Source organism: Gymnodraco acuticeps, unplaced genomic scaffold (genome assembly GCF_902827175.1).
Source record: "Gymnodraco acuticeps unplaced genomic scaffold, fGymAcu1.1, whole genome shotgun sequence".
Lineage (NCBI taxonomy): Eukaryota > Metazoa > Chordata > Actinopteri > Perciformes > Bathydraconidae > Gymnodraco > Gymnodraco acuticeps.
Genome location: NW_022991584.1, coordinates 387,820 through 400,988, shown reverse-complemented (window position 1 = coordinate 400,988; position 13,169 = coordinate 387,820). Strand labels below are relative to the sequence as shown.

General features: G+C 41.2%; 1 protein-coding gene across 1 annotated transcript in view; it reads left to right on the top strand.

The window, feature by feature from the left end:
• Positions 1 to 13,169, top strand: part of LOC117533790 (NHS-like protein 1) — a 107,267-nt gene that overhangs the window by 79,003 nt on the left and 15,095 nt on the right. The window contains 2 exon segments of the mRNA XM_034197733.1: positions 7,104 to 7,256; positions 10,540 to 10,661. Coding sequence (XP_034053624.1) covers positions 7,104 to 7,256; positions 10,540 to 10,661 — 275 coding nt within the window.

Here is a 13,169-nt window from a genome sequence, read left to right as displayed (position 1 = left end):
AGGTGGGGTGCATGGTAAAGACCTGAACAAGAAGAGAAAAGAAAAGAAAGGGAGACATGGAGAGTAAAACCATTATAGTCGTTAAAGTGCTCATGTCTTAAAGATAGATATGAAAAGAGAGAAAGACAATTGACAGTAGCGGATCAAGGAGAGTTAGGAGTTTTTACTAGGTCAGCTTAACACTTCCTTTTTAAGCCCAATTATAACATTAAAAGCTGAGACCTGTCAGATGGAGGAAGGGGGGGGGTCTGTGTGTATGTGCAAGGCAGGTTCAGGCAATTGGGGAATTTGAACGGATGTTAAATAGACTACGATATTGAATGAGAGAGGGATGTGTGTGTTTTGGGGATTGATCGTTCTGTTCTAGGACTGGAGGGAATTGGAGTTGAATCGAGAAAGATAAAATAAAAATAACTTTCAAGGGTATTTTGTAGGCTTGGTTGGGAGATCCTAAAGGTGTGAATGTGAAGAAAGGAAGGGGAGCATGAGCCCCTCATCAATCTCTCTCCTATTATCACTCCTGCACGTTCACCCTTGAGTCCTAATAATGTCTAGTGTGCAACAAGACTGGTTAATTATTCACTTCGCCCCGATTTCTCCTTATTTTCTCCTTATCACGTGAGCATGGTTGTTTAACAAGAAGAGATAATCATCATCTTGCCATAGGCCCTAATAGTAATAACCATGTGTTGTTTTTCTGTTGCAATGCAAACAAAGCCAGTTGTTATCCTCTCAAAGAATTGTTTAATCTTGCTAGAATTAATGAATATAATTTGCACACAGCTAATGTAATGAGTCTTGATGAATGTTTTAAAGATGCAGCAAATTTATTTTATAAGTACTATGCTATCATAGGAAATATAATAGTTTTTTGGTTGGTTAGACAAATCAAGTTATTTTAATGTCACCTTGGGAATTATTAAATAATCGATTCATTTAGAAAAGAATGGAGACATTATCCTCATAATTATCTTTGGTGAAAGTCCTGGTATATTTTGCTCATACAACTAGCTATTAAAAAGAAAAACAAAGCTAATAAAGCTACAGCTTAGGTAATCAAGATGTATTAATTGCATGGCTAAATGCTAATATGAGTAGAGTTGCTCCTTAATCAGGTTCTTAATCCCCAATGTTTGTCCTGCTATACAAGCCTCTTCCTCGGAGCTCCTGGCTTCATCCACAGAGTCCTTCCGCTTCCTTCATGCGCTGCTTAGAGTATACACAGATGAAAGATTGATATTGTTTGGGCTTGGGGCTTCCATTCTTCGGTGGGAGTGAGCGGAAGGATGTCGGGACGTATGGCTGAATGGATGGATAGCTCTAATCCAAGAGGTGGCCTAGATTTGAAGCCATCCTTCAGCGGATAGAGTTGTTGACCTGTCTGTCACTCTGTGCATGTGTGCCTGCGTCGACAGCCCTGAGAACAATAGACTCTTTAATGAGTGATGCCGCTTAGGCTCGCGTCTGCATAAATGATCCTAATACTGTACGCGTGCCAAACAGTACGAGACACAAGCCAAGCAGAGCTGGTGACAAAACATGGGGACTGAAGTTAGACACGTGGTAACACCCTATCAGACAGCTTTTACTGTCAATATACATTGACATGCTGTACCGCTATACCTCAGTTGAAAGTATGGGCTTTCAATTTTGGTTAATTTGTCTAAAATGTATTATAGAATGTCAAACATTTTTTTGAAATAATTGCCCCTCAGAATTTCTGAGGGGCTCAGTTCAGCCCAAAACCTAAAGAAATGTAATTTACATTTGTGTATAAAAAAAGCATTGTAATTGTCATTGATTAATTTAATGATTATACAGTACACTCAATTATTCAGTTGTTATTGTTTTGGCAAATATTTAAAGTGCACTGTCTCAGATTTTATATGACACGCACCGTAGGATTGTGGTTTTATAAAGTATACATATGGAGTTTATTGTAGGACCATTGATACTTAATAGTATCCATATGGTTTTGATGGGGAAGTGTAGCCCTTCAACCATAAATGTCAGTCTGGGAAAATCTTCAACATTATTTTTATTTTAAGTACAACATGTCAACACTTCATGGCACTTGTTATGTTTAAAAAAATTATAGCAACCACTTTGAATCAACTTTAAGTTAAAATAACTCTGTTATTTACAGTATACACTAATAATAATAGTGTCTTCTTGTGAAGACTTTTATGAAAGTCAAACACAGGTTTAACTCTCAGGAAGAATACGACATTCACAGAGAAGTGCTTAATAACTCAAGGGCAAAAGCAACTGCAAAAATACTGTGAATAGACACTACCTGTACAATGCAGAAATGACAAAAACACCAAAACACACGTAAATAAATCCAAACTGTTGTTTACAGCACTTCTGAGTCTGGCTGAAAGGCTCAGATCAGCAAGGTCGAGGGGGGGGGAAGGGGGAAACCTTTCTACCCACAAATTCAAGGATCATTTGCACTCCCATTCAAGCTCTTGTTGCAGCCCCCTCCCTCCCTCCCCTTATCAACCATTTGGGCTGAAAAGAAATACGTTCGCATAGGGAGGGACCGTCCTACACTCGTTGGTGTGTGTGGTTGTGCGTTTGCATTTATTTGAATGGCTGTGTGCCGGAGTGTGAGCAGATTGGACAATGGGAGGATTGTATGTGATCTATATTCATGTGGCACAGATTCAGTGGCCATGTGCGCACACGGCAGGCTGGGAATGATCAGATGGAGGAAGAGGGGTTCATAAAAAAACATCCAGAGGGAAGAACAAATTAAAATAATATATGGAAAAGAAGTTCTATTAAAAAAATTGAGTTTTAGATAACCAAAGGCATCTGTTTAGTCCTTTTAAGCTAATGTTGTTTTACTAACCATAAATTGGAACAAATTGAGACCAAACGAGATAAATGTCAGGGCTTTAGTGCATTATACTGTGTGTAATAGTGTTTCCTGTTTGCACTACACTCTGTATTCTCCTGAGAATACCTCATGAAAAGCTACATTTCTGTTCAAGGGTGTACAAGCTTCTCCCGGAGAGGTGACTGATAGTTTAATTGGATGCATAAATATTCCCCAGATTAGTCAAAGCGGCAACACACTGATACTCACACTGAGCAGTGTACAAAGTCAGGAAGAGATAGAAAGAGAGCGCGAGGAACTGAAAAATAAAATTGAACTGCTTTGTAAAAGTGCACGGTTTGCCTGTTCATTCTAATAAGGCATGTTTAACTTTCAGCTATATCCAGAGTCCCGCAGAGTGAAGAAGAAAGAGGGTGTAGGGAGAGAAGAGAACGAGTGATGATGAGAAATGAAGGGAGAGGCAGCCAGAACTCCTTGGTAACCAATGCACAGAGGAACAGAGGGGCCGGTCCTACACCCCTCCCGGTGTGTGTGTGTGTGTGTGTGTGTGTGTGTGTGTGTGTGTGTGTGTGTGTGTGTGTGTGTGTGTGTGTGTGTGTTGTGTGTGTGTGTGTGTGTGTGTGTTGTGTGTCTGTGTGTGTGTGTGTGTGTGTGTGTGTGTGTGGTGTGTGTGTGTTGTGTGTGTGTGTGTGTGTGTGTGTGTGTGTGTGTGTGTGTGTGTCTCCGAGGACTGCCTGAGGGGGGAGTGTTGGACTCAGTGTGTGTTTAGAGAGAGAGAGATAGGTTAGAGAATCATAGTAGACGCTCGCGCACACTCCTAGCCGGGCTGTGTGTAGTAACAATGTGAGCGGAAACCAGAAGTACTTCATCCCCTATTCCTCTCTTTTTACCTGGACTTGGATATTTTGTGTCTGTCAAGGACAGTTTAAAGAAAATAGAAGGACACATACATTTAACCGGAATAATGGTGTTTATCGGGACCTCGTTAAAATCTGTGATTAAATACTTCAAAAGGAAGGGTAAGATGTGTTTTATTCTATTCTCTATTGATTATCAATGCGTCTGAGAAGTATTTTCTGCTTATTCTGATCAAGAAAATGAGTTCAAATGAACAGGAGTGGATCTCAATTTTGTTTTTGTATCAATTTTACAGGAATATTGTGTCTGTAATTACTCCATTGGTCCCTGCTAATTTGAATGGCCATTTTGAATCACGTTATTGAAGCTTTGCTGTATGTAATGTGTACATGCAACATCTTAAATGATTTATATATACTTTAAATAAAAACGAATGCTTCACTGCTGACTCTGCTGAGCCCAGGGACGACCCTCTGTTGCACCCTGTTACCAGGTAACCACTGGGACAACACTTCACAGAGCCGACAACTATTAGCCGTAAATGACCCGACAGCATTTGTAAAGGTAGCAGCTGGAAGCCTTTTGGACAACAGCCACTCGATTAGATATAGTTGGGCCATTTTCTTTCTTTCTGGAGCAATTTAGACGTTTTTTAATGTTTACTTGGTTCTAAACTCTCCCGATAATCTGATCTTGACATTCGAAGAAACAATTGTAGGTCTGTTTGCCAAGCATGTGCAGTGGATTCTTATTAGCAGGATTAGTTCATGCTCCAAGGCTGTATAGTGTAGTTATTCCTACAATGGCTGTGTATTAAGCAAATGAGGGTTTAACAACAGGGCGAGCTGACTGTGCAGACTCTAATCTCAGGTGTATTCATAACATGTGTTACAGTCAAGGCTGAGGTGATATTGTTAATGATTAGCTCAGCGTTTTCCTACCTCACGCGTCTTATCTTGCACATAGACACCTTGGTCCTCCACTGCAGTCCAGAGACCCCCGTATTTTTTAGACTGCACAAACTTTGAAGATATAAAAGAAGTAAACAAAGTAAACTGCATTGATTCTATGATATTAATAATCATGTGAGGCATAAAGATACCCTTGACATTTGACAATTTTCAATATGACAGGTAGAACTAAAATGCTTTTTTATCACTTTATCAAGAGGGTCTGTTAAGAGAAATATCCCCTATAATCCCTGTGTTTGCAACCCTTTCTTTAACTAGTATGTTATATCTCAAAAATCTAATTGAACAAATGATATGATTATCCTTACAGAACATAGAACGTTTTATTATGCATGAAAGTCAATACTATATTTGCTGGTGCATGATTGGGGAACCAGTTCAGTATTAACGTAGGTTATTGATTGTAACAGCTAATAATGAGAGTGTGTGTCTACAAGCATTCAAATGCATTTTCCAGTTGTCCTGTGCAGCCTCTGATGTCGCCTGTTTGTGTCCATCAGAGTTTTCCCCTGTTTGCTCTGAGTTTTAGTGGATGTAGGGATGTAGATGGCCAGAAGGATTAGAAGACTCCTCAAAGACTTTGCGCCAGAGTCCAGTGTGTGTGTGTGTGTGTGTGTGTGTGTGTGTGTGTGTGTGTGTGTGTGTGTGTGTGTGTGTGTATGTGTGTGTAGGAGCTAGCATATTGTGGCACTGAAAGGCCTGATGTGGAGACCGATGCAGAGGGACAATACAGGCTTTGTGTCCATAGTCCCCATGTCCTTGGTCTGCCTAGCCCTGCTGAGGTCTATTCAAACCCCACGATCTGAAAGGGGCTGGGGGAGGGCTACCTGTGCCCAGTGTGTGTGGGGGAGAGCAAGAATATTAGAAATGGGTTTCATAAGAAATGGATTAAGTAGACCCTTATTAAACCAGACAAGCTGATTTAAGGATGTAATCTTATTTACTCACAGCTGAAGTGACACTGCCTTGCATATTGGTCTCTGCATTTGACCCATCCTAGTGTTAGGAGCAGTGTGCTGCCATTATGTACGGCGCAGTGTAGGGAACGGGGCCTTGCTCAGGGACACCTCGGTAGCACTTGGTCTTTCCGGGACTTGAACTGGTGACCTTCCAGTTGCCAAGCCAAGTCCCTATGGACTTCCCCACCACCGCCCCCTTGAAATGTGTTCAATGTCCAACGTATGTTCCCATTAGTCACACAGTGCTAGTCACAAATAGCTAAAGTTTGATAGTCACAGATCTTCTCACAGTCTTTTCAGACATCATGAAAGCAGTTGCACAGTCTCACACTTTCTCCAACAACCAATTTGCAGCCATAGGCATACCGCCCTTTAGGCCTCCTGTCCTCCCCCGACACGCACACACACTATGCATCCTACTATGGCTCATTAGCACCTGTGAAAGGCATTCAACCAAAAACAGTCCACACTCCCGGCCCCTTTCATGACCCGTCCCCTTCCTCCTAGGTCCTCCAAACCCTCAGTCACAGTCGGTTGGACATGTTGTGATGGTCAGGACAGGGACAAACATAGCAGTCTTAAATGGAGCTAGTCCTACACCCACGCTCACCAACTTTGGCTTGGATACGCTCACTTGGTAAGCTTAACTTTTGGGAAGTGTGTTTGTTGATCTTGGTGTTTACTCTCAGTTGTTTTGCTGACACTTGTATTTTGTGGCTTACATATTCAGCATGGTTATAGGCTTCAGTTACTGGGTCATCAGCATTACACACCGTCAGCCGTAGCAAAATAGAAAGCAGCTAAATATTGTTTAAGGATGTTTAACTGAAAGAAGTGCTCAAGGAAAACCATCAAGAAACAGAGGAGTGTGTTCCCTATTTAGTAAAGACAGAGATGGTTTGATGTTTAAGACAGTAGTGTTTGTTAAGCTTTTAAATACTTCTGTGATCGAGTGATTTCATTGAATGAGTATTCGTTATTGTCTTTCTGAAGCGATTTCTCTCAGGACTAGTTAGCTAGTTTCAAAGTTAGCTTTTGTACCTTGTTGTTTATTTTTCTGAGCTGGATATCATGTGGTTAGTTTTTCCCTCCAACTTATTCATCCCTCCTCCCCCTCTGACTTGTGTGGCCTTGTGTGTGATGTCTCAGATGTGTGTCATTTTGTTGGTGTGAAGACTTGCACCTCGATGCAAAGCACCTTAATCTACTTCCCCTTCCTCTTCTCCGACAAATATAAACAAATCCCTCTAGTTGCCACTACTGCCTGTGCAGGACACTATTCATTCTCAGACTCTGTTACCAAAGGATTTAGACTTTGTTAACCCTATTTTTGTCATATGTCAACTGTTGCTGGTCTGCAACAACTGGTCATGGGAAGATGTTTTCAGAATACCCTCCAGGAGTGTTAATACAATTGGAAGTTGAACTAAATCAACTAAATTCTCTGGCCTTATCTCTGTGTTTCTGCAGCTGTGTCCAACCTGGATGAGGAGAGCAAGTGGACGGTGCATTACACAGCTCCGTGGCACCAGCAGGAGAACGTCTTCCTGCCTGGCAGCCGCCCCCCCGCCGTAGAAGACCTCCACCGCCAGGCCAAAGTCAACCTGAAGAGCGCCCTGCGAGGTAAGGATTACTATAATTGGACTGCTTCAGAGAGTTTGTAATGATCCAACATGATCACAACAACAAACAATGGTGGTGGGTTATCTGATATTCAGGTATATACAATGGGTCCAGTGCTGCTGTTTGGCAATGAGTATAATATTACAGCCTCTAGAATGAATACAAAACATGGAAAAAAGAAGAAAGCAATTTGACATATACTCAATATACAATCATGTAAAAGGTGGAACTTTGTTTCAGCTCTAATTTAAATGTTTTTGAGGAATTTTTGTTCAAATGTAAATATGAATAGCTTCCCCAATCAATCCTTTATTTCCCTATCAACTAAATCTACAAATATACACACTGAAAAATCTAAATTGTGGGAATATTGCCGGACCTCCTCATATTTGGAACTGAACATCAAGGCATCAGAGAAAAGATCAGCTGTGTTTGTCTGCAACATTGTTAAAATGTCCAAACCTGTCACCTGTGTTCACCCCAGAGTTTAGCCAACAACACAACGGTGCGAGATCCTCTCCTTCCTGTTTGTCCAGTCCAATCAGAGAAAAACAGACACAGCCTTGTTGTCAGACAAACACAGGGAGAGTGACAACTTTTTAATATCCACATTCCCGGAACAGGATAGTGGGAATCCCAGTTAATGCTGGCACCTGTTTACCCAACAGTTCCTGGGAACCAGAGCTGGGAAAGTTGTCCGGTCATTTCTAAGATAACGGATGACAGGCAGGTGTGAGAAAAGGCTTGGAAGAGTGTGTGTGGGTGGATGTTTTTACAGTCAAGGCTTGTTGTTTACATAGGGTGGCCTTGTTTAGTGCCAGATAAAAACCAGGCTGATACAGGCGGAGCCAGAGATAAATAGGGAGAAGCCGGTTGTAACATGATGCCTACAGTGTGTAAAGCTTTAGTCATCGCCGTAAACAAACATACACACACCCAACGTTTTTTTTCTTTGTCCTTTGCATTGTTTGACACCTGTGCTATTGCATATTTCTTCCTGCAATATTGATGTTGCTAGATACTCAAACACCACCTGGTAGGTAGGATTTATTCAGCCCCCCCATCTCATTCTGTCACTGGCCTTTCCTCCTGTCATCCCCTCCCAGCCCCAGGGGTCCTCACTGAAAGACAACAGGTGTCCAATGGGAGCACCTGTGCTGAATGTGTCTTTGTGTTTAAGCGCTTCATTTTATGGTCCACTCCCATGGAGCTGAGAGTGGAGGTTACACATCTACCTACAGCCCATCCTTAGAAATATATTAATTTAGTGTTTACTCAGTGGTTTTTGCATTATTTCCAAATACAACAATATAAATACTTTTGCATCCTACTTTAATTACTACATTTCATTAAATTTCCATAATAATAACAGTATTTTTCACAAGATATTTTATTATTTATTGCTTAATCTATCAGGAGCGCATTCCCAAATAGTCCTTAAACCCAGTGCTTGCATGAGCATAGCAGGATACACATATCTACTTTCTACACTGCAAAGGCAAATAATCAAACAATCAGATGGCATGTGCTTCCCCTTTTTGTTTCACTCTCACATGTGTGTGTTCAGCCGTGAGGCTTTTGCAAGCTGCTGGTGAGATACAGAAAATATCTCAACACGTCGACATAGAGCAGAGGTGTTACATAACACTCGCCTGTGTGTGTCAATAACATCAAAAACAATAAAGTCAATGATGTCATTCAGTGTTAACCAGGGCACCAACTTGTTGTTAGGATTTATTTTTGCAAGAATAAATGTGAATTAATAAATATGTCTTTCTAGCTGTGAGGTCATACAGAAACTCTAAGATATAATGTTTTAAAATATTGTTATATTCTTTCAATTCTCACTATCCATTAGTCTTTCTGCTCTTTGTCTCGTGTCCCCTCCCTTCACTTCTTCCTAGCGACAAGCAGCTCATCAAGTCCTATTTATCTAATCAATCATCACAACTGCTCCGCTCCCCGTCATCATCCTCATCACGCTTCTTAAAACCCTTCTTCCACACCGCTACCACATCAGCTTGTTACACTTGCTACCTTTGCAACCCCATTAGGATCCATTTACTGACAGCATTATACATGCACCAGCGTGTGTCTCCACAGAGATGGGCTGTAATTAGCTATGGAGATAGATGGCACATGAAAGGGATCTAAAGCAGCATCTCTGAGGTGCCAGGCGAGGAGCGATGTGGGTGTGCTTTGGTTCACATACGTGTCACTCAGCGAAAGGGATTTTGATTGTGCATCACACACTGAATAAATCCCAATGAAGCAAGATAAAAGACCAGCGAGGTTTACATTTGTATGGATTAGGGATAATATGCAGTGAAAGACATGTATGCATGTCAGTTGATATGCTTTCAATTTAGAACAGGGCCAATTTAGTTTATTTTTTATTCGAAGCTTTTCAAAAACAAATGTGTGAGGTTCATAATAAAACAGTACATCAGCAAATGGAAACACAACCCCCAACTGTGTGTTTTAGTCATAACAGTACAACGTGAATATAATTAGCTAATTCAAGACTAGACAAAGGATATACTAGTAGATATTTGCAGTGACACAAAGAGATGATGTGCTAAATGCACCCTTAGAGGAAGAGGGGGATGGAGGAGAGAGAGGGACAGTTCTGCCATCTGTGTGTGACACACTGAAACTGATACCCCCGCCTATTACACACACACAATCATATATAAAGTATTTTCTTATCACACGGTGGCATACACACACACACACACACCCAGACATACATCACCAGCCCGTCACAGCAGGTGGTGACGAGAGGGAGTGTGAGCAGCGCTTGGCAGCGTCCAACAGGGACAGATACACTGATGAACACACACACACACGCACACACACACACACACACACACACACACACACACACACACACACAGTTATAGCAATACGTCTTTCTGTGTCCTATGGATATTTCACACATCCCTTCTACTTTAGTGTTATTGAATTACTTATTTATGAATATTGTACGCTCAAATTGGCCTGTACAAATTACACATTACATTTTTGGCACATCAATATATCTTGGAGCAGCAAAGAATGATGAGTGTGAACTGTAGAAACTCTTCAGTATCACACTCAACACAAGCTCTGTTCAAAAGTATTGTGATCATTTCCCCTGACAAATTATTCGCAAATATATACCCTTGATCTTAATGAGTGTCTGGTTGCAAACGTTAAAAGCTCAGAGAAAGACAACGATCAGGGCAATCCAAGTATTTGTGGTCTATATTAACATATTCCTTTGTTGTTGTTTGTCCTGCAGAATGCGACAAGTTGAGGAAAGATGGATTCAGGAGCTCTCAGTACTACTCTCAGGGTCCCACCTTCTCTGACCCCTTACAGTCCAACAGCAGCCTGCAGGATGAAGAGGAGGATGATAAGAAGGTACACAAACACAACTTTGCAGATGTTACAGTCAATACATTTAGATGTTATTGAAGTACATGTGTTCACAGCAGTGCTTTGCAACTGATTCAGCAGAAACTCATCTCCAGTACTTTAAGCAGTGTCAGACTGCCCTCTAGTGGTCAGATATTATAATGCACATTTTTCGTAATTTACAATAAATACTTCTCTGACTGGCAGACAGTACTTTACAATTTATTTTTTACACAAATAATTCCATATTTTAATTTCTGGATTTCTACCCTGTTAGTCTAGCTATTTAAAATAGTCTAGCAAACAAGATGTTGTGAGTTAGTTAGTAATGATTTTACTTAGAAGAAGCACTAAGGCTTTTTTGTTGGGGCTGTCAGCATGCATTATGAAAAAGTATAGTTAAATTATAACTTTAACTTAATTGCCTCTCATTCTCTGGCCTGTCATCATTTTCAGGCAGAGCTGATTGTACTGTATAGACAGAATAAACTGTTGCTGGCGTCAGTCTTTTTTAAAATTATTATTCTCTTTCCTTTATCATTTGTAGAAAATAAGAAGAGTGATTGAAATAGGAAAATAACAAGGTAAACAGACAAAAGTGGATTTATTGCTTTTTTTTTAGTGGCGAACCATTAGTGTGTACTGACATTCTCCTCATTTGTATTTCTCTCACACAATGTGATATGAGGGGTCCTGAGAGGATCACAGGGGGTTTCACTGTTATGATCAGGGTCTCCTTTGTTCCCCAGAGCCCCTCGTTGTTAGCCGCTCTCTTCATGCTTGCCCCCTGACCTTCATAATATGCTGTCGTCTTTCTAAACTGTCCACTTCCGTCTCTCGTTATCTGTCTTTCTACTTTCCGCTGTTTGTCCCTCTTCCATTCACTTCCTGTTGTCCTGGGGAAAGTGAGCCTAACTTTGCCTGACAGCAGCTTCAGAGGGAGAAACAGGACCGCAGGTTGAGCCACAAAGCAAAATAACAAGCTACCAAACTATTGCTGAGATCCTTTCTTTATACCCTCCCCCTTTTCTGCCTCCTCTTGTTCCACTCCCCTATTTATTTAGTCCATCCATCCATGCATGGTTTGTATGAAAGCACAAATAGCCGACCTTTCTTTTTAATGCTTGGGACTGTCAGGATGAACTGTAATGGACATAGGGATTTATTTCTGGATGTATTTGGAGATTCTGAGCATTTCTTTTACCAGTAACTTTCAAACTCTGACGAACAAAATCACACTAAAAGCTCAACCTGTTCCAGATACAGTCGGGAAAATGTTAGGTAGTGAAGTCTAAATAAGTTCGCTTTGCTTTTTGCGTCTACTGGCTTTTGAAATCTTAACCTGTCTTTACTCATGATTCAAAACAATGATTTCAAAACCTCAAATGGACACTGACAGCAAACTGTAAAAAGCTAGTTTACTGTTGACTAACTGCTCAATTTCAAGCGTGAATGGCGCAGTAAACTGTAGTTGTCTGTTTGCTTCTCGGCAGTAAATTCTGCTTCAGATGGAGGACTGTTAGTGTGTGAGACACAGTTTAATGCATGAGTGATTCCCTCTCTTTTTCCGCACGGTTGCTCTGCTTTTATCTTGCCATCTTTAAAACGCTCTGTCAGATTAACTCTGAAAGATGTGTCTGTGTACGAAAGTGTGTTAATGTGTGTGTGTTTCCATGTGGGTTTGATTGTTTGTGAAACATGTTTACAGCACACAAGCATCTAAAGTCCCTTACACACCAAGCCGATTTCGTCCGTCGATAGATGTCGGGCCGTCGATGAGCGTCGTGTTGCCCTACTCAGATTGGTGTGTTGTGTCTTTTCGGCCGTGCCGACACCTTCCGCCGCCGATTCATCAGGAGGCTGTCGGCTAAAGGCCGTCGGCCAAAGAAATCACTCTGATTGGCTGTTCAGCTTAGCGAATCAGTGCATGAGAAGCGAAACGGAAGTGAGGGACCCAAACAAACTATTAAGAAGGCAAATCTGAGTTTTTATTTAACTCCAGCTCTCGACACAGGTTCGGGAAAGTGTTGAAGTGTGTTCATACTAGGGCTGCACGATATATCGTGTTGTGCCGATAATCGCGATATGCGCATGCGTGATATTCACATCGCGCGGACGTGCGGTGTTTTTTTTTTGGACTTGCGATATTAAGTAGCCTAGGTAAATTAACTCAAACACGTCATGGTACAATTATTTTGCTGCTGGAGAACTTGCGCGGCTCTCATGTCAGGGGTACTTGAGTGTGTGACATGCGGGCTCTGCATGCACAACAAACCACCTATCACAATCAAATCTCCAAAGCGGTGATTAAAGGTAAAACACTGAATAAAGTAGTTTCATGTGTTTCTCCAGGGCAGTTCGGCGCTGCTAACCGTGCTAGCTCAGCTTGTTGCTCTGATAACTTAAGATCCAGACGTCCGTGACTAAAATCCTTCATCCGGTTAAATATAGTTAAAAAAATACCAATTGTATAGCATTAAAGTTCAAGAAAGCATGGTTTGCGGGAAAAAAACG